This window comes from Copidosoma floridanum, unplaced genomic scaffold (assembly GCF_036245765.1).
Source record: "Copidosoma floridanum isolate Cflo_tuat_1 unplaced genomic scaffold, Cflo_Japanese_pri ptg000029l, whole genome shotgun sequence".
Lineage (NCBI taxonomy): Eukaryota > Metazoa > Arthropoda > Insecta > Hymenoptera > Encyrtidae > Copidosoma > Copidosoma floridanum.
The window spans coordinates 7,625,458-7,647,421 of NW_028321906.1; the positions used below are offsets into that span (position 1 = coordinate 7,625,458).

At 35.2% G+C, this 21,964-nt stretch overlaps 2 protein-coding genes across 2 annotated transcripts in view; one reads left to right on the plus strand and one right to left on the minus strand.

Moving 5' to 3' along the window:
- The first annotated feature begins 876 nt into the window (after positions 1–876).
- On the plus strand, positions 877–3,240 carry LOC106637060 (lysosomal acid glucosylceramidase-like). Its single transcript, XM_089596099.1, has 7 exons — positions 877–880; positions 1,087–1,405; positions 1,615–1,877; positions 1,976–2,407; positions 2,499–2,581; positions 2,659–2,936; positions 2,998–3,240. The coding sequence occupies exons 1-7, from the start codon at positions 877–879 to the stop codon at positions 3,101–3,103; spliced, it is 1,485 nt and encodes a 494-aa protein (XP_089452225.1). The 3' UTR covers positions 3,104–3,240.
- A 6,314-nt stretch (positions 3,241–9,554) lies between these two features.
- Positions 9,555–21,964, minus strand: part of LOC106637106 (uncharacterized) — a 95,028-nt gene continuing 82,618 nt past the window's right edge. Inside the window, exons 5-14 of the mRNA XM_023389809.2 lie at positions 20,947–21,308; positions 19,140–19,292; positions 18,389–18,583; positions 17,397–17,785; positions 16,897–17,160; positions 14,830–15,009; positions 11,948–12,095; positions 10,628–10,906; positions 10,018–10,355; positions 9,555–9,939 (exon numbers count right to left, since the gene is read on the minus strand). Coding sequence (XP_023245577.2) covers positions 9,594–9,939; positions 10,018–10,355; positions 10,628–10,906; positions 11,948–12,095; positions 14,830–15,009; positions 16,897–17,160; positions 17,397–17,785; positions 18,389–18,583; positions 19,140–19,292; positions 20,947–21,308 — 2,654 coding nt within the window. The 3' untranslated portion in view covers positions 9,555–9,593. The remainder of the gene's footprint in view (positions 9,940–10,017; positions 10,356–10,627; positions 10,907–11,947; positions 12,096–14,829; positions 15,010–16,896; positions 17,161–17,396; positions 17,786–18,388; positions 18,584–19,139; positions 19,293–20,946; positions 21,309–21,964) is intronic.

The window sequence follows — 21,964 nt, forward strand, 5'->3', positions numbered from 1 at the left end:
TAAGGAAAAAAATTTTAAGGAAGGAAATTGTAAATACATGCTGTGAATCTAAAAAACCAGTTATAAATTTTTATACATTTCGAGAAACTATTAGGTTATTGGTAATTGTATTGCATCTGTCCATTGAAATTTTTTTTATCAATTAAATTAATAATAGCTTACTCTAACGACGTGTCTGAGCTAGAACAGGTTAAGAAAAGTTTTACCGTTAAACTAGAATTCGTAGTAATTTTTTTTATATTACTTTACCATGGCATCTTTTATACCCCAATTTAAAACTTTTTATTATGGGCACTCTGTACAAGAGAAATTTTTTTTCCCGAGTTGCAAGATGGCTGTGATTATTACTGTAACTCCTATCTCATTAAATGTAAAAACAAACCTATTTTAAAGTCTATAAAATTTTTGTTGTTTATATGAAGTACAACTGTAAAAGAGTTGGACAAATTTTGAGTAAAAATAATTTAAAATTTCTAGAGATTATTATGCACCAGGTATTTAAAAACAACAAAATAAAGTAAAGTAAATTAAATATTACAACAGATGAAGATTAACTTATTTTTTTTAATCTTGACTTATTTGCCTTAATAAAGTTAAGTGGTAAATTTCAAACATTTAATTCGTTGAGCTGCTTGAGTGTCACTCTGTTAATAGCGAAAATAGATAACGACGACTTTTTCAACAACTTGCGTAAAACTTTTTGCAGTCGGTTCTTAAATATTTTGATAACAATATTTTAATGAGCTTGGGAAGCATTACGGTATTTTTTTAAATACTTGGTAATGATAAAATATTATGCATGCCTCGTGTGTGACACAAAAATAAGTCCAGTAAGCGACCGTCTACCACAGTCTCTTTCGCCGTAGTTTTCACGTAATGTGTAATAATTTTTGTATTTTAAAAGAATGAGAAAATGAGTTGCATGATAGTTTTAACTAACAAAGCTTAGTTTTGTCAAGAAAAATATTAAAATGTTAGGATACATTACAATAATTTTTATATCATCACACGTTTCAGGTAACCATGTAAGTTTAGTCATAAATCCATGCCAACAAGGGTACATTTTATAAAATAATTATTTTTTAGTCTACTCTCAAAGTTGTGAACCAATCAATTTTGGAGGTGAAAGCATCGTTTGTAAATGTAACTCAACCTATTGTGATTTTTACTCTGATCCAAAACTGATAACTACTGGTGAATTCATTTGGTATGTTACGAGCAAGTCTGGACTACGATTAAATCGTTTTATGGGAAAAATTGCAAACAAGTGTGAAAATAATCACGTAATAAAAATTAATTCCAACATCCGATATCAAAATATGAAAGGTTTTGGAGGAGCTATCACTGATGCAGCTGGTATTAATATTAAAAAACTTAGCGAAAAATCCCAGGATAATCTAATGAGGTACGATTTTTATGTGTATTTTTAAATAAAAGAGTTTTAATTTTATTATTATTCTTTTTTCATCAGAACAGCATACCAGTACACCAGATACCTTTTGAAAAATAAAATGTTTACGCGTTGAAAAATTACGTTTTAGTCTAAAATTCATAAAATTCATAATGTTTTGGGACTTAAATTGAAATCTTGATGATCACATCTTTTGTTTATAGATCTTACTTTGGAAAAGATGGTAGTAAGTACAATATTGGTCGCATACCAATAGCAGGTACTGATTTTTCGACACGTGCGTACACTTATGATGATACTTCTGGAGATAAAGAGCTGAAATATTTTAAACTGGTCGATGAAGACTTTTTATATAAAATGCCATTAATGAAACGGGCCAAAGAATTAAATCCTTCAATACGCTTCTTGGCAACTCCTTGGACTGCTCCACCCTGGATGAAAAGCAACAAGAAGTATAATGGGTTGGGTACTTAACGTCATAATAAATTTAGCACTTTCAGATTCAATAATGTTCAGTCATAAGCTCAAAATAACAATTCAAGTATGTTTTTATAATTTTTTTAGGATGGTTACTTGATGAGTACTATCAGACCTACGCCAACTACATAATCAAGTTTTTAGAAGAATACCAAAAGCATGGTTTCAATATGTGGGCTGTCTCGACTGGAAACGAGCCACTGGCCATATTAAATCCCCTTAGCTACATCAATACAATGCTGTGGACCCCGTGTTCTTTATCAACATGGGTTGTTGAATATTTAGGACCTTCTTTACAGAAGTCCATTAGCAACAGCACATCTATTCTCATCATAGATGACCAAAGATTCACCCTACCTATATATGCAGGCGTTATGGCAATTTTTTATAGAAATACTTTAAAGTATGTAAAAGGCCTTGCTGTCCACTGGTATTTGGATGAATTCATTCCACCATTCACGCTCGATATAACTCATATGATGATTCCTGATAAGTTTATCATAAGTACTGAATTTTCTGTAGTTAAGTTAATTATGTTTTTTCATTAGTTTGACAACAGGATTTGTTTTTGCAGTAATGTATTGATTTTAATTTTAAATTTTATTTAAATTAGGCAATCGTCCTTGGGAAATGATAAAAGTAGATCTAGGTTCATGGTCTAGGGCTGAAAGATTAATACTAAAATTAATTCAAGTATACTTTTCTGATTTTTTTATACTAAAAAATTTTTAAACGGTAAGTTTTCTATCGTCTTATTCTTTTTCTTGCAGAACATCAATCATTGGGTTTCTGGTTGGGTAGATTGGAACTTAGCTCTGGATATAAAAGGAGGTCCTAACTGGGTTGGCAACTACATCGATGCACTGATAATTGTTGATTCAGAAAATGACACATTTTACAAACAACCCATGTATTATGCTATGACCCATTTTAGTAAATTTGTGTCTCTTTCTTCAATTAGAATAGAAGCCAAAAGTAATTTTGATACAATTGCATTTACAGCATTTTTAACCAGCGACAATTATGTAGTTCTTATTTTGTACAATTCGTAAGTATAATTATTTTTCTCAAATGATAAAATATGAATTAATATGATACCTTGTTTGTAGAAATGCCAATCAACAAAACGTATCGATAGTGGATGACAAAGTAGGTAGCATAAATATAGCATTAACTGCTTATTCCTTACACACAATTTTGTACAAGAATCGTTGAGTTACAAAATATCTTTAATATTTTGTAAAAAGAAATTTATTGAAAGTGTCATTGTTAGAATCAAAATCTGCAGCAGCTAATTTTCGAATAAAAACTTTTTGTGTAACAGAACAATGTGTAGATAATAAAGAAAAAGAGTCTGATCAATCTTCAAAATAATTTATTAAAAACGTTGCATATACTTGATATTTTAAATCGATAATCGTTAATGTATAATACGTTTATAGTATATGTGTATAATCGTCGATAGTGTTAATTAGTAACTATGCGTGTTGTGTGAGCATGTGTGGTGATTTTTTGCGACACTCGAGCATTATCAGCAATTCATGTCCAGATTTAAAAAAATTCATTGATACATTAATGGTAACTGATGTTATTGCGCTTCATGATACTTTGAATTTTTCTTGACTGCAGAATCAAATGTTTTTACATAAAATTGGACGTGTAATACTAAATTAATGTTGAAAATTACTTAATTGTCCATTAAAAAAGTACAAAGGGCAGTGTCTGAATTTCATTCCAATTTAAGTAAACAGTACTTTTATGAGATCAAGGATTATTATCGAACCTTATTGCAAGCGCCCACATATTACAAGGATGCTGCACTTTATTTTATTCTTCAAAAATGTTCAAATATCACTCATCGTTTTATAATGAACAACAAACCTATAGAAAAGCAAAATGAAATACAGTATTCCCTGGACTTGTCAAAATGGCATTCATACATTTTTCTGTTATTGTACCTACAGCATGGTACATAAGATTTATTCTTCGCACGTCAACATTTTCTATTGCACGAGTTTCTTTACATGATATCAATTAAACGAGATTTTCTTTTCTTATTTTGGTATATCTCATTACAAATGTGTCTATGTATATCTCTGTGTGCACGCACGTGCACTTTTGTGCCTGCGTGTGTTATTGTCAGTTGATCTCCTGACCATCTCGACACGATCCATCGTATCCACATTTACGTGAGCTTAATTTTATTCAAGCAACTATTTTTGAAATTTCTTATTTATTTTACTGCAGTGTTATACTACAACTTAATCTTTACCAATTTCCAACACGTAATCGTAGACATTTTTTTAATTACGAGCTAATTGTACATGTCTTGAAGTAAAGTCCAATCAACGTGATGGTAATTTTAATCTTGATGGGCAGCTTTTTAGTCTACTAAGTTGCACACATTCAGGTCATTCTTTTCTACCCTGTGCTACCTTAATCCAGTTTTTTGGTCTACTAAATGCTTTAGTAATTCCTGCAGTGCATATAATATAAGTTTAAAAAATGCAATGCAATAAAGGGGAAATTTTGCTTTGAGATGAATTTTAAAATGTATTCAATTTTTTTTTAAAAAAGGATATATTTTTACTTCAAAACAATCTATGTACAGCTCTCTCCAGCATCATCATTTCTTAGCAAATAACTAAATGTATAAGTTAGAAATTTTTTTATTATAAATAGTTGGCAGTCTTCAAAAGAGTTTGAAATCCACATAAATACGTTGCTCCGGACTGATTCTCAGTTTTCCAGACTAACTTGATGTACAGTATATTTGAGTAACTGCAATTTTAAGTTATTTTTACAACTTTGAACTACAGCTCATGAGCTTATGAACTCTCATCTACTCAAGTGAAATATTTGTAATTGATTGAGTCAGTCGGTTAGTTTTAAGTTCTTCTTATTATAAGAAAAAACTTACAAGATAAAAGCGAGATTTGTCATCCAACTTTGATAAAATATTCGACTCTAAAAAAGTTAAAATTTTTATTTTTACTGTACTAAAAAAGATGGGTAAAATCTTTCAAATTTCTGAAAAATATTTTCCATTCGAGGAGATGTAGCCTTCACTAAATTTTATCGTAAAAAAATGTAATTAACTCAATTCTCTGATCTTTTTGGTTTTACTCTTTTAACAACTGTATTCGATGGAAAAGTAAAATACGAAACAGTCACAGAAACTTTATCTTCAATGGCAGTACAATTATTTTTTTTAATTTTGTGCTTTTATCATTCGATTAAACAGTCGAGCTAATGCTCTTTCATTAAAATTTATATGTACTTTTGTTGGTCGTACACACAGTATCATCAAATAGGATAAAAAGAGATATCGCACTAAAGATCGTCGCTATGATTCACAATTTTAAAACCTCAGCAAAGTATTCGATTACGTAGCTCTAATGTTTTTCTTATTATTATTGTTGTTTCGTTTGCTCAGGATTTTTGATTGAAACCATGTATAAATTTTGATCAATAGTTATCAAAGTGATACTTCAGACTTAAGTTAACAAGTTTTGTGCTAGTAGTTATTTTGACATGTAGAAATAAAATAAATAATAACTTATTGGCTCTTAAATTTTTAAATAGTTTAAAATTTAAATTATAAGCTTCACAACTACTCGCATGATTTTAAAATGTATGAAAGTACCCCTTTTGGAATGGATAATTTTAGATAGCAGTATTTTACAGTTTGAAAAAATAAAATTAGTGACTTTTTTATTTGAATGTTTGTTTGCTTACTTAATGGTAAACAATTGGGAAATCTGTAGTGCAAGAAAATGAATTTTTTAAGATAATTTCCAAATATTTTATTCAGGGCTGCAATGCATAAATACCGTTAAATAGCTTAAGTGTTACAATTTCTTCTTTTTTTTTTTTGACGTACAAATTTTCATTTTTGCAACAACAGTTTTCTCTTCGTTTATGAAAAAATGCATACAATACCAATCATTAAAAAAAACATTGACAGTGTTATGCTTATCGAACATTCGATGGCTGTATTTATTTTTTTCGCATTTAAATAAGTTATTGTTAATAGCACAATTTATACTTAGAGCTGCACATAAACCAATACGTTTTCACATCATTTTTTACAAAACTTTTTTTAAGTTTGAATTAAAACAAAAAGGATAAGAAATATTGTGTCAGATGATAAAAAAAACTATTTTTTAACTATTTTTTTATATGCTTTAGTGAAATTTGCATAAAGTTTGTGTAATTAAACTATTGTTCACAAACGTATGATACAGTAAATTCGAAAAATAAGTTAAAGTATAAACTTAACCAAACAAATGATGAATAAACATTGGGGTGTACCATTTTAAAGTCAATCAACTATCGAAGAGTCATACAGATGTCTGCATTGAGTGGAAACTAAAAACAGCATGAAGTAGAGAAAAGTTAAGGAAGAGGAAAAAAAATCAAAGACCACCAGCTGCGGGCCAGCGGGCTTGTTTGATCTGTCGAAAGTGTCTAATTAAAGCCGAGAGTTTTTCCAGGTCAGATGGTTTGCGTAACAGAGACCTTTGTACAGATGCGCAATTGTTTCATGTAGATACGTACCATTTTTTTTTTTTTTTTTTTGATGGTGTGTGCAGGAGAGTGTACGTATAAAAGTCCTTTTAGCATGCTTTTTTTCATTTCAAACTGAACATGACGGCTTGTTACTCAAACAACGATACGTGTATCACTTTGATTTTTGTCTCTTTCGTTTAACAGTCCTGCAAACTTTCCAACAGTACATGACCGTACTCTACTTTTTTTCCCTATTTTTTTTGTTTGCAGTGCACATGAACACGTGTCGCTTGGAACAAAATTCGAGAAAAATTTAATCAAAATGTCATTCAGAAAATGAGCTAAATAGAAGAAAATTTTTCAGTCTTAAGCTTGTAAACATAAGTATAATTTATTAATTATTTTTATTTATTTATTTATTATTATTTTTTTTTGTGAAAAAGATGCCTTAACACGTAAGGTAAATGTTTGCAGCATCAAAATTATGCTTGATTTGAATTTTAGGATAATTTCTTTTTTGAATCGTCTTGTTAATCTTAAACTCCTTGTTGCATATACTGTATAAAAATTACTGTACCCAATAGTTCAGAAAATAATAAAAATTCAGATACAATATTAATAAAAAACATTACAGTATCCTTAATAGTTATATTTAATTAGATTTTATTCTTGATTTTTTTTCAACGATAAAATTTGACCTCAGTATCAACTTAAGAACATTTTTAACTTTTTTTTTGGACAACAATTACATTGTACGATTGAAAGTTATGGACGATATTAATTATAAGTCATTTTACATTATTATGTATTTAGTACAAAGAACAAACTCATTATTATTGTACATAAAAAATTAACACTGTAGTCATTATTTGGCACTCACTTGTAATAAGTCTTTTTTGAAAAGTTTGGTCCCAAAAATCAAAGTCTTAATTAATGAATTATTATCAAACAAAGCAATTAAAAAAATTTCTATAAACTCAATTATTTAAATTAAATTATAATACACTCATACCTGAAAAGAGTTTTTAAATTTGTCTTGTTACTTCGATAGTTGATTTTTATAAAAAAATTTATATTTGGGAGTAAACGACGGAGAAGCGCAACAAATAATAATTCTACTGCGATTATTGATGAGAATTTTTCTAGATTATTGCACATGCACTGTCAATGGCTTATGCTTATTGGTGGTGTCTCAGGTTATTTAATTTTTTCTCCAATACAATTTCTAAAACCCAGACACAGAAATTTTTTCAGTTTTTGTGTACAATTTAATGTTAATGAGTAGTATGTGTTTGTTTGTGAGCATGCATTTAAAAATATTTAAATTTTGAAAAACCTTTTCGTGAGTCACACATAGTTTTCACAACTGTTGATAATTGATAAATGCTTAGTCTTCCTGTACGTTGTTTTCTTTTTTCTTATTTTACAGACTAGTAGTTCATCAGCGACCTCATTGCATAACTTTCATACAATAAAAATTAAGTTTTAAAAAGTACCCATGTATATAAAATCTTAAGTTATCATTATTCTTTAGAATGAATCAAATTTAAAAATAATTTAGTAACAGATACAAACAAAAAGACATAGACAATAATATGAAAGTACGCAAAGTACGCCGAGTATAGCCACGGCTTAGTGATTTTATCATAGTAAAGTACATTAAATTATTTACAAATATTAACAAGGTGTACGTGCCCGATTACTAATCGTCGATAATGTTATCGTTGTTACACACTATACATAGTTAACTTATCAATGTGTACACCATAAAAGGAAGCTCTAAAAAAAATTACTTCTCAACATTTTACAATAACAATATCGTCGAGTACATCGGTGGACCAACAATTCCGGAGCACAGCTCCGTAAGAAGAAACAGTGTGTGTAATAATTATTATTGAATATTATAATATTCATTAATTGTCAATTGTCGCTTCATTAGTTATATCACATAAGTTTTTCATCTACCTATTATTAATATTAAATTCTAGTAATTACATTATTACAGTACATTCGTATAGGAGTGTTATCTATTTATTAATTTATTACTCTTTTATCTTTGGATTAGTATCGGGCTTTTATTACTTTTTTATCGTAAGATAAAAAAAAAAAAAAAAAAAAAATGGTCGTACGATTTAAAGTGATCTAGAGCTGAGTTTCCTCACAATAATCACAGAATGTATAACAAGTAATCCCAATCAAACAAATGAAATATGAGCAGCATGGAGTTCGCGTTTGAACCGAAAAACCTTAGACAACGAAAAGTTTATGCTCAAACTATTTCTAAAAAATAAACCTCACTTTCTTGCTCGTCCGACACAGTGGGGAGTCACCTATAAAAATTAATTTACAAAATCTGAATTATTGTTCTGCTCAAAGGAGCAACGCATGTCTATAATACTAATTGACGAGTCCGATCAGCCTGCAGCATATCGTTGACCGTCTCGGCAGATATCGTTCGTCGTCTTCTCGGTTTTCAGCTCAGGCTTATGCGAGCTCTGCACGTCACGTCGAGTATTGGAACTTTGATTGGTTGGTAGCGATTTTCCAGGCTCCTAGGACTATTGCCATTCTGAAATGAAATTAATTGACAAAATTAAGGCATCTCGAAAGATGAATGTCGTGTTTTCTTCGATTGAAGCTGACGTTTCTTCCGTAAGGGGCCTGACTAAGAAATAGCCAAAGCAAGTTACCATAGCTTATAAAAAAAAAATTAACAGAGTTCATTGATTCGTCCAGAATCACAATTAATGCATAAGTGAAAACCGCTGCGGATATAGTCTTGTGAATTTACTGAAGACTCAATCTTTTTGAAAGTATTTGAAAAGATATGGACAAAAATTACAGTCAGTATGGAACTTGTTAACTGTTCAAGCTGAGCACTAGCTCTCAAAATCAAGTACCAAAACTATGGTGGAAACACATTTATCATGACAGTCGTTTCGCTAAATTATTGAGGTAAACAAAGAAAAATCCAGCCATCCAATGCAATCATTATCATACACTCGGATGGCTCACCTGCATCTCAGACACCTCGTTCTTCAGCTTTTCCGGCTCGTCTCCTCGAAATCCCCTCAGCCCAAGTCCCACGGAAAACCATATCGTCGCAATCACCAGCCAATGAAAAACCCAGGGATCGTCGTCACACAGTGGTGACGCGGTCGATCTCGACGTATCGCACAGAACTCTCGCTGTGTCAGCAGATGACCTCCTTGCCGTCGATAATAGCCGTCTCGGAGGATATGCTCTTAAGCCGGTGCTGGGAGAGCGAGCGGGCCCCGTGACCATCGCGACAGGCGCGCCACGAGACGACGCAGAAGAGGGTGCTAATCGTGAGGCAGCCCAAGGCTAGGAGCCCGAGGTGCAGGGGCGGCAGCTTCAGAAGAATCGAGCAGTGGGACAGGGCCTCGTCGTAGCCGGTGGGACAATGGCTTGTACCGTCGCACCAAAGCGAGGCGTTAATGCACGCGTCGAGCTCCGGGCAGCGCTGCTCGCAGTCATAGCCCAGCCGTAATCCCGAGAGCGCCGACGACACCGATGGCCTGCTACGGACACAGGAGATAATGTATTTTTATTTTTGTCAAAAAGTGGTACGGTGTACAACGAGTGCAGTGCTATACCGTCTGGTGAGCTCGAGCCAGGTGACGACGTATTCATCCTCCTCCTTGACAATATACTCGACTGCGATGCTCCGGGAGATGTCGCGATTCGCCGCTACCATCATATCGTTGTCGCTGACGGTCCAGCCGTCACTGAACACTTCGACCGTACTGTACCGATCGGCTGACGCTGGCTTTGGGCAGACGGCCACGTTCAATTCACCGGCAGTGTGCACGACTATGCGGTTCTTTGTCCCGCACTTTGTGCGATTCGATGCTATTTTGCCCGGCACTTTTACGTAGAGGTACTGGTCGGGGCCCGGCTCGATAAGCCACGGGTGGTCTTGGCAGTACCGCAGCTGCTGAAACGACAAGTCCTTAATAACATGTCTTACGGGCATGTCATTGATTTTTTTTTTTTTTATAAGCCGGAATCACGAGTCTGACTGAAACTTGAGTTTATCTACTTTGGAATTGGAATAAGATTGTTGTCAGGCTTTTACGTTTTTGCCTGGAAAACCATTAAGTGAAAAACACGCGTGAGTAAGTACAACTGATGAAGAAAAATAATAGAAATGTAAAAAATACAACAAAGGTAAAACATAGAGAGAATTAGGGTCTGATATATTACCCCCTCCTCGTCCTCGTCGTCGTCAACGAGCGGACGGCTCTTGATTTCCCCGGAGGGGCCTCGCACGCGTCTCTTCTGCAGGCACTGCTCGGATTTCAAAAAGTCCCAAGTGCCCTCAAAGTACAGATTGTTGTAGTCGTCGAGGGCACCCATCGCGTGCACGACAAAGTGCACCTCGACTATGTTGGTCTTGGACTTGAAATTCATCGGCAGCGAGCGGTTCGAGCAAAAACAGTCTCGCTGTATCGGCGGTCCGTTCGTCCAAGGAAGCTCCATCACCTGAATTGCCCGATGATATAATGATCATTTGATTAACTTAATGATACAGCTAATGCGTTCTGCTGAAAACTCAATGCTGAGTCTCGGGCCACAATTTATTTTTTGCTCTTTCGCGTTATCCTTTCAATTTTCGACCAATATTTCATTAGCAAGCAATTTCAGGAGATAAAGCATTATGTTCATACGTGACAAATACTGATATCATTTAATCTAGGACAAAAATCAATTATCCAAAACCAAAAATTGATGGCTCCCATTTCTATTTCCATACATTAGGCGTATACTAAGTAATATTTAATCAACTTTTGCTACCAAGCAGAGTAAATTAAAAAAAAAAAAAATTATATTACATCCTTTCCTTTGTCCTCCTTCCTAATCATCCAATTTCCATTCCATACTGTTCAAACTCTACTATCACGGGATTACCTGACTCCGATCTCGACCCCACCTGATTGCAATTTTCATATCACCGCACCTGTTCACAAAATTCATTTACCGAGAGCACACGCATACACGAGTATTAAAAAAATACAATTCGAATGCACACCCACACTTTGCGAATACACGCGAAAGTACACTGGTGCGTGAGTTAGCGCACGTTGGTACGTCCTGCTACTGGAAAAAATTAATAGGGCCAAGTGTCAATGATACGCGTTCATAGCGTAGACTCGTGGATAAGTGAGCCTCGTATTTTTATTGCCCTTCGTTTTTTCGGTCCCCTGGGTTTGCGAGAAAAATAAAAGAGCCCGTTGCATGAGCTTGCACTTGCATGATTTTTACAAGTACGAAAAAATATTGCTTTTGTTTTTGAGACTTTTTGTCACGGCTAATTGGTTTTTAATCACAGCTTATTCTAAGAACGAATGGCTTTACCAAGCTATCAAATTGTGTATAGTTGGATACGCTTTGACTTCTCGTGAGTGTACCTTTGTAAAATCTCAGACGCACCTCAGGATGCCTCTTACACTTGAGCACGTAATTTTCTCTTCCATGACTCAAGTGAAAAGCACCAGCAATGGGTTTGAGAAGAGGAAAACTTACCTTCAAAGCGAAGCTGCTCGAGCCAATGCAGAGAAGCCGATTGTAATCCGAGCTAGATACGCTGCGGCAGGACCGGCTACCCGTGAGAAGTCTGTTGAAGCGCAACTTCACTATTTCGTTGGGCTCAGCCTCAAAACGGTACACGCAACTGAAAGCACAAGTTAGGCGTGTGAGCTTGTACGATATGTTGAACGACTCTAATTGGCGGAGTCGAGATTTTCTCCACACCCTACCTCTACCCAACTTGCGTACTTATGTATATATATAGACTCTAATTTACTTCCTCGTTTCCTTTTCAGAGAAAATGCCTTGGCTTGATTCACGAGTACACGCACGCGAGGTAGGCTTCAAAGAACAAGCTTTATTTGCTTACTAATTAACAGGGGTTGTATTGATGTATCGTAGTTTTGAGGCGTAATATTTCACGAAAGGATGTATAATATATGTAGTATTAAGTAAATTGTAGATTTGATCGTTTTGTTTATAACTGGACCTCAAGATTAATTTTAACAATTACCACAAGCATGATTGAGTAAAAGCTCATAATCTGCGCATTTCATTGCTGTCAATAATAAAGGAAATTCACTAACAGAGCTTACTCAATTAATTTGATCATCTTTGATGATTTATATAAATAGATGAATCAATTATTTTTAGTAAATCAATAAAACTCCAATCAAATTACTTTTATAATAAAAAACTGCCCATATCAGTCTAAGATATTTTCTAATTTAATTTAGTCGCTGTGAAAGACTCGTTAGATATTCGAAAAGGGACCTCATTCAAATTCAACTATAATTCCTAAAAAGTTTCACAGTAGCATACCGTACGTTAATTAACACGGAATACCATTTGATCCCGCCTGTGCCTCGTAATCCGCGTGACGGTATGTTGACTCGCCCGCTCAGTCGTTTACAAGGGCTCGAGAAATTCCCCTGTTTCCAAGAACCCAATGAATGCCGAGATATGCTATTGTTATTTTCCATCGATTTTTTTTACGAATTGCACTTGCTTCCGAAGTTGAACCCTTAGAAAAGGTTTGGAGTCATAAACATTTATCTACGAGAATATTTATTTGATTATGTGTTCTTGCATTGGAAAAACTTTTATAAGAAGAAAAAATAAAATAACGAGATCTTGCTTAGTACAAGAAGTGCTTCTTATCCCTTGCAATGACTTTGAAGTACAATAAATAACTAATAAATTGAGTTACATAAACAAGCACTTGACAGTAGGAAAAATACCTTACCCGATAGTACTGACGATTTTTTAATATCAGTACGATGCCTATCCAGTGAATTGTGACAATTAAACTACAAAAATGTTGACTCATTATTACATAATACTTGAGTATGTGTATTGTCAAATGCAAATAAATAAAGTATCTCATGTTAGCTAAATAAAAACAAAGATCAATATCAATTACATTTTTTAATGATCAATAACACCAAACGCAGCGACTACGTTCTTATTAACTTGTCTATCTGTATGTTCAACTTTCAAACGCTCTTGTGCATTGTGGGCTCCTATACACCGAACGATTGGTTGCTCTCCTGCATTCAAGAACCCTCCATTTCAAAGCTTAGCTAATGGACAGTGCGTATAACAGTGGTATTGCCTTAAGTACCACATGCATACATATATTATATTAGGTACGTTCTATCGGTCGATGCAAGACCAATTTTCAGAGTTGCGTAAAAGCCGATAGCTCTCTAGCTGGAAGCTCTTGTTACGAAATAGTGTTAAGTTGAATATAATTCTTTTTTACAGAAATTTATGGGTATGGAGGTTAAATTTTTACCATAAGTGATATAAAAATTGGATCAAAATAAAGCTAAACTGCAAGCGTTGGTAGAGCAGGTGATTTCTTGACTAAGTACTGAGGAATATTATTTGGCCTTAAAGTGTAAAAAAACAATGCTGTTATCGATAAGGAGTCTTTGAAATATTAATCCACGATTTGCCTGATCGAAACGGATTGGTTTTTTCATCTTCCTATCGAATTACTGCTTTTATCGCTTTTCTTTGCATTCAACCAAGCTATCTCATTTTTTAGATGTTCAAACGAATTACGACCCGTACTTTTTATTCCCTTCTACGATCTAATGGCACTCTGGTAACGTTGAAAAAAAAAAAAAAAAAAAAAAAAAACAATAATGATCCTCTTAAATAAGCTCTCTCGTTCACGTAAGCCCCTTCCGTATCCTGTTACATTTACGCCCGACCTAAATTCTTGAAATAACTCTCGATAGAGCGAGCGTTTTCCTTTCCTTCCACCCTACTTTTTTTTTCCTCTCAACTCCCGTAAACCCCCTTATCGGATATTTTAAACAAAACCACTAGTCATCGATATATAACCAAAACTATTTTCTCGCGCGTTTGCTTTAGCACACAATAAAGGTGCAGGTCAGACACTACATCGCATACTGGTAACCTTATCTACGGGGTTTGTAAAATTTTTAACTCTCTTTCTTTTCTTTATCTCTTCCACAAATACACCACGAGAAATCACCTTAAAAGTTATGTCTGTGGTCGGGCCATTAAGCGTAAGAACTCGCTCGATGGAAAAATCGCCAATCTCTAGATGCTACCATGTTACTTTATAGAATGTGCCCCCATGATATTATATTTGAATCTTTTTTTTTATACCTACGTTTAGATAACAAATCTACTATTTTCCAATGCTCCTCGTGCTTGTTTGATACTAATTTTTGCGTCGAATAAGGTCGTAGTGGTAAAAAGTAAAGAGAAGCTTGCAACTTTCCGCGTTAAGTAGAAACAGCCAAGTAAGGTCAGCCAGTGCTCTAACTCGACATCTCAGCCATCAGTTATTTAAATTAAAATTAGTTAAAGGTAAGTAAGCAGGATTCATCTGTACTTACGAGATATTTTTCGCTCCACCACGGCCGTACATGAAGATGTTCCTCGGCGCTCGAAACTTGCGGTCAGGATAGTTGTCTCGTGTCCTACTGTAAAATACTCGAGAGCAAGGCGCGCTGCCGTAAGGATCGCCATCCTGGTACAGATCGACGAACTCGTAGAGGGCTTGGAAGTCGAGTGGCCTGTTAGCGAACAAATAATTCAACGTGGGCGTCAATCAGTGCTAATTCAAGGTACACATGCAGTTGTACAGAAAACAGAGCGTTTAATCTGTCGATAGCACTCCAAGGGGTATTTTTTATGAGACGAAAAGTCTGAAGCTACTTCATTTACAAGCAGAAATAGAATGAGCTTGGAGCTTGTGCTCGAGCACGTTAGTGGAATTACATTGCGAAGTCACCTACTTGCATGTATGTATCTAGTTCTCCGACCCTAAAACCGTAAGCTTCAGCAACCGTGTGTACTATTTGGGGGAACTTTATTGGGACCGCGAAAGAGGATGGAACCTAAAAGGATACACGTAAGATCCCTTGAACGGGAGTAAGAGAAACCGGTGTCCTTTGACGAAGTGCCGGAAGAGAGGAGCTTTTAAACGGATGACCTAGACAACACTGACAAAGTTGCCGACTGTAATACTCCCTTCGGGTGGTCGTAAGTGGCTTGGCCGATCCAGTCAGAAGCTTTGACGCGGATAGGTTTCATTAGTGAAAGTGGATGTACTGCGAATTACTTGTTTGGCTATGCATGTTATTAGAGTGGGTTACAAAAAAATTGGAAATCTTGTTTTCGTCACAAAGAACCGTAAAAATTCAGGCAATTTATAGTTTTACGGTCTTAAGTTTGATAAAGTTTTTCACAACGTTTTTTGAAATTATGACTGAAAAGGTCTTTTATATGCTCGTTATTTTATAGCAGAGTCATGAAAAAAACTATGGAAAATCGAAACGACCATCGGACAAGTGTGGGTGTTCCTCAAGAAAAAAAAATGAAGGAAAGAAAAAACGAAAACTCATTAAAAAAATAACTCTTTTTTCTCTCTCCACGATTCAGTGGATCGACATTTTGAAGGTAAAAATTTATCTTTTCCATGAAAAAGAATTTTGCATGTGAATGGAAGTACCGTTTCTCAGCTGGGTTCCCAGCAAAGCACTTAATTCCATAAAATATACATGTAAATCCGTCTTACTCGAAGGGCTGGAGGGATATAATTCTCAGTCTCACGATTTCATTATTGCGATCCCGCAATTTTATCGGTGACAGAAATCCACTTGAATGGGGCTCGTCTCGTTTTTTTCTTTTCGTTCTTCGCTTTCTTAAGAGCCAGAGTCGAGTTGTATTCCATTCCTTCCTCTATTACCCCTCTTATGTATGTATGTATGAAACTAGGAGAATGAAAAAAGGGAGTGAAGAAGCCCTTGTTGGCAAAACCGAGATATCGAAGCAAAGAGAAAAGAAATAAAAAGAAGCGCGTCGAGAAAGAAAGGGGGTACAAGGCACTCGGGGGAGTGAGCACGAGGGGCCTTGGCAAAAGGGGGAAAAAACGCAGCAGGCGCGATAAAATGGAAGGAAAACGAGAATAAAAAAATAAGGAGTGGGTCGTGATATTAGAAAAAGCCGGGGGGTGGATGGTAGTGCGAGTGAGCTGCGGTCAGATAGAAAAGAGCCAGTGAAGCGTTGCATTTTACGAGCCGTAGGCTTCACGTGACTTATTTGCCTTTTGGTTTGGATAGGCATGACAGTAATAATGATTGGCTGGTCTATTTTTCCTGTAGATTTTGATGGACTTTTATTTGGCTTATTTTTATATTAAGGGATCATCATTTTGTGAGTGAGTAAAACTTTCACAAAAAATCGATCAATTATATTCTTTAAACAACCGAGAAATGCATCTAAATGCAAACTAACTTGACCTAGAAACTTATTTCCAATACAATTAGTCATGGCTCGTCATCAGCGGTGATGCATTCTCTTAAGACACGTATGACTCTTTATTGTTCATTGGACAAGGAATGAAAAAAAATAATAATAAATTTCGATAGAACTGGAAGCATGAAAAACATGATACTCACCTGAGAGCAGTGGTTTCAGTGACAAGTAGCTCGATGGTTAGACTACTACCCGTGGATATGAAGCTCTCGCTAAGCGAGCAGGGCCTACTCGTGTTCTGAAATATCGCGTGATCGCAGCTGCGAGGCACCTTGTCCTTGCAATAGCGCGCCAGAAGCGTCGTGTTGCTCGCGAGTCGAGTGCTCGCCGTCACAGTATTACTAACACTACTTCGACCACTGCTCGCTGGAACTGGTGGGCTGAGGATGACCTTGCTCTCTTTTTCGCTGCGTGAATTCGTGCTTGTTATTTTTACCGGTGTAAGTGGTGATTATACTTTTCAATAAATTATTTATGTAAATTAATATTGTGATCAATGCTGCAACCATTGTGGTAATATTTGCAATTGTTGGATGAGAGAAAAAAAAAAAAAAAAATTAAAAAATCAGATTTCGTCTTATGTATGTCTGACCAAACGCGGCTGTGACTACTTATTTTTGCATTCAAATGGAGTCAAGCTCACCAGGAGACATCGTTGCACTCGGCTGCCGATAGGGGCATCATCTCGCCGTCCCAGATTTTTAAATTAGTCGAGCATTCGTCGGGTATGGTCGAGCTCATGCCCACGTGGAATTTGAGAACCGAAAGCCAGACGCGAAACTGTGGCTGAGGTATAACTGGCTGATTCCTGCCCCACTTGATGTCAGCTTTGGTCGGAAACTTTGGTATTGGTCGAGGTGATGTTGGAGTTGGAAAGTCCTGGCCCTCGCCACGTAAATGGTACAAACAGGTGCTGTTGCGGGGTAATGAGTGACGGGGCGACGTGAGCAGCCCACCCGTGTTGCCGCGCAACCAGAACTCGCAGCGCTTGCTTCGCGTGTACGTCGTTGAGTTTGAGTCAACAAATTTTACCTACAGATTGTTGGTTGTAGGCAAAATTTATAGTATTTTTTACATTTTAATAAAAAACAAATTCATTTATGTCACACACCGAGATTTAATAGCAAATGTTTTCTCTTGAGACTACGTCCATCAAATGCGTGTATGGATTTATAAAGGTTGATTTAAATAACACGTAAAAAATGCTTGAAGCAAAAAAATTCTATTGATTCTTTTACTTCCCTAAAAAAAATTTACATTTAGATCTGTTTTTGTGAAAAGGTACATTTATCCACGAGCAATCAGCCCTGAGCACGGTTGACTAAAAAAAATGTCTCACGTTTCTCATCCGAAATAAAAGCAGAAGACCAAGCAGTCATTTGTTCCATGCCAAGTTCGCTTCGTCTTCCGTCATTTTAGCTCAAGCTTAAACTCTCACGCTCAGAGAAAGGAATACGTGCGTAGAAACACATAACTCAGAAGAAAGCCGCCCCCCACCAAAGCATTGTGCGTCGCAAAAAATACAAGGACACTCATACACGAAAATAAGATATCAAATGGTTAGAGAAAATTTTTGCTACGTTGAGACAAAAATGCGTTCGTTATCGTGAGGTTTGCTTTTGGCGTATCAGTTACCTGCACGTCTAGCTGGAAGCCATGAAGCGAGTGGGGCGGTGATGGATGAAGAAATGTGCCGTACGGCGAGGTCGTAAATACGACCAGTAGATCTTTGCCACTGCTCGTGACTTCGGGCAAGGGCTCACCACCCCCGCAGAACTTCAGTATCACTGGCTCCATGGTATTGTATCCGTCGTAGATCGTTACGTGATCCTGTTTTTTTTTTTTTTTTTTTTTTTTGTACAAAGAAATAGATTATTGTTTAAAGGATGAGTTTTATCTTATCTGTGAATTATGTATTTATGCATATTTGTTTCGTTTTGTAAGTTCGTTCGACAATTCAAAGAAAAATATTACAAAGGTTTCATAATTAAAAATTTTCAGTAGTACGTGCATTTAATGGAAAAAGGAGTACAAACGTTTAAAAATATTATGAAAAACTCTTATAAATCCCGTTAATACAATTTTTATTTGACATGTGCATCATAATTAGATCAAATATTCAATGGCAAAGAAAAAATTTTAAAAATCCTCCAATGCAACTGCAGCACTCAGTCTCCCGAAAGCCGCTTAAAATAAATCATGCCTTCAGATTATTAAAACGAGTGAAAACTCGGAGGATTTTCCATTGAGGTCTAAAAATCTATTGCAAAAAGTTTTAAAATTACAGCTTTTATTCCGTTAAAGGATGATTGGTCCATGGACTCAGGTATAGCAAGGGGTTCACTTTAACGTAATATTCTACATCATGTACATGCATATTAGATACCTTGACTATATCACAGTCGTTCCAGAGCTGAAGCTTCCGAGGTGGTGGCTCTGCCTGGGAGGGCATTTTCGATCGCACCGCTATCAACTGGCCTCGGGGCTGTCTCACGGATATCAAAGGATGCTTACCCTCAGGCACTTCGTGTTGGCGAATCTGTTTAATGTTCAATGAGTCATTTGTTTTTATTTTTGCAATTTTTTCACCTCTACGTATTTGACGCAGATCCTTGTGGAATAAAGCTCACTCATCCAAGATCCCAATCGCATCAAATTCTCCGAAAGCTATTTTACTGTTTTCAACTCAGAGTCTGTAGGGGGAAAAAACACAATGTGCTGGAAACTTTCATGAGCTACCATCTGCGGTACAAAACTTGTATTCGTTCTGAAACACACTGAGAGGTATGAAAAGCGAGAAAAATATTTTCCCAGTATACGCTAACCTCTCGACACAAAGCCGCGACTTTTGTAAAAAATTGGAAAAGAGAGCGATGGCAAAGTGGTTGTGAAAAGAAACTTGCTTGATTTATCTATTGTGTTCAGATTGGACTTCCAGATCGTCTCTTGCAAGTAAACACGATAAACGTACATCGACTTCTCACGAATCATCGACTTTTTACTAAAATTACAAACTTCCGTCAACAATGAGAAATAATTTGAAAAAAAGGGAGTAGAAAAAAGAGAGAATGAGCGATAAACAAGAATTTTAAATTTTACACATGTGAGTATGTGTTTTTTCTAAAGAATAAATTCAAGGGGAATACATTGTAGATCGTATTGGGCTGCTATGGTCAGATTTTTCTATTTTTTTGTAATTTGGTTGTACAGTATGGATGGACAAATGAGTATTCTATCTTTCGATGACTAATTTGGTGCATACCGGAATTTACTCCAAAAAGTAAAAAGTATTTAAAATACTAAATTAGTCAACTAAAGGACCAATTGAGTATAAAGTAATAATTTTTGTCAAGTTGTTTTGCGACCATAAGAGGTGAACACCTGCAAATGACTTAAGTATACTGATAGACGTTGAAAAATATAATTTTTATATTGATGCTCAGAAAACTCTTGAAATGAAGTAAGTCTTTTAGTTTAAGCCCTAATTACTAGTAATTAGTTATTCTCTAGCTCGAAGTCAATCGATCGATGAATAGCTTGAAAGAAACATTTTTTAAAAGAGTGCGTTCTTTCGAAGCTTTCAGCTCGAAATCTTTTTTTTTTCATCCCTTTCATTAAGAATGGGAAATTCATAAAAGCACGAGGACGCTCTAGTTTCTTTTATATTCTGTATCATACCTTTGAATACTCGCATAATCCAATTAAGTAATCAGCTGTTTAAAGGTCACGTATAATCCGATATACTGATTTTCCACTACTTTAAATTAATTTCTTGTTGTAAATGGTTTGTTTGAATAATTAATAACTTTTTCAAGTCGGAAAAAGCTACAGAATATCAGAGATTTTTTTTTTTAAGTCAATACAAATTTTTTTATAAAAACTACCAAAACAGCAGTCGTGTAGTTTCACGTTAAACAGTAATATTTTTTTGAATGTAAGCTAATTGATAGCTGAAGATCTGTAGAGAAGCTTAAGCTATATTAATCGAACTCAACTACCATACTTATTTATCAAATGAACTATTACTTCTGCTTTTTAATGTTCATCTACTCTAAAAAAACACCTGTTGGCTAACAATATAATTTTCAAAATAAATCTCGTACATTTCAGTTACTTGTAGCGAATAAGCGAACACACAACTTACTCGCACACACAGCCATGATAAACATTTTTTAATTCTAAATTAAACTCACCGCATAGTAACATGTTAGATTACGTGGGTAGAGTCCAGGAAAATTGGGCGACTGCAATCTGCATCTTTTTTTGTCGCAGTCACTGAAGGTTTTTGAGCAGTAGGTGCCGGAAATGAGTTCGCCCAGATACTGCTCGTTGCTCGGCCTGTTCGACGTGGGTTCCGTTTGTGCCGTAGTTGGCGTTGACCGCGTTGTGTTTGAGATTTTAGACGGTATTTTCGACGTCGATGGTTTGGTTGTTACCAATGTTTTAGATGACGCATGCGATGATTTAACTGACGGCTCGTGGGTTGCGTTGCTCAGGTTTGATGGGGTCGTTGGCGTACTTGTCGTTGTTGGCGACAATGTCGGCTCCGTTACTCCTGAAAAAAGTGTTAATTAATTTTTTCTAAATCATCGAGGTTGACATAAGATGTTGGATATCTCGAGTGACTGTTGTCATTCAATAAATTTTTAGAAATTTTACGTATTGCGCGTCTGGCCAAACTAAGTTTTTCTACTGATTGAATTTAATTAACTAATAGTACCTGATATCGTTTAATGTACCAAGAAGCAGCATAGTGATAACACTTTTCTTGTACATAACATGACTGATCATTTAAATGTCTGATCAAATCTGCCTCGTTCTACTTATTTGAATTTTATTCATTGAGAGTAACTAAAAGATTTTCTTCTAGCCTTGTATATATATTTTGGTAAATAGTGGCAAAAAAAACTTTTGTATACATATGAGTAATGATCACTAAATATTATGATCCAGTCTGACTTGTTCAATTGAAAATTTGTAATTAAATCAAACTTTTTTGTTTCATTACCAGATATCATTTAATGTACCAAAAAATTTCATTCTGATAAAATTTACACGTAATATTAGTGATAAGTGGAATGTCTGACCACATCTATCTCATTATACTTTTGCTTTTTATTTATTTAAAATAACTAATAGATCTTTTTTTGCCTTACATTGTTTAACTTACTGGCAAAAAATATCATGACAACAACATTTGTTTTCATACGC

Bases quoted from the DNA above. Each gene is read 5' to 3' on its own strand.
- LOC106637060 (XM_089596099.1), top strand. The intron at 1,406-1,614 runs GTACGATTTTTA...TTTTGTTTATAG, and splicing joins TCCCAGGATAATCTAATGAG to ATCTTACTTTGGAAAAGATG. The intron at 2,937-2,997 runs GTAAGTATAATT...CCTTGTTTGTAG, and splicing joins GTTCTTATTTTGTACAATTC to AAATGCCAATCAACAAAACG.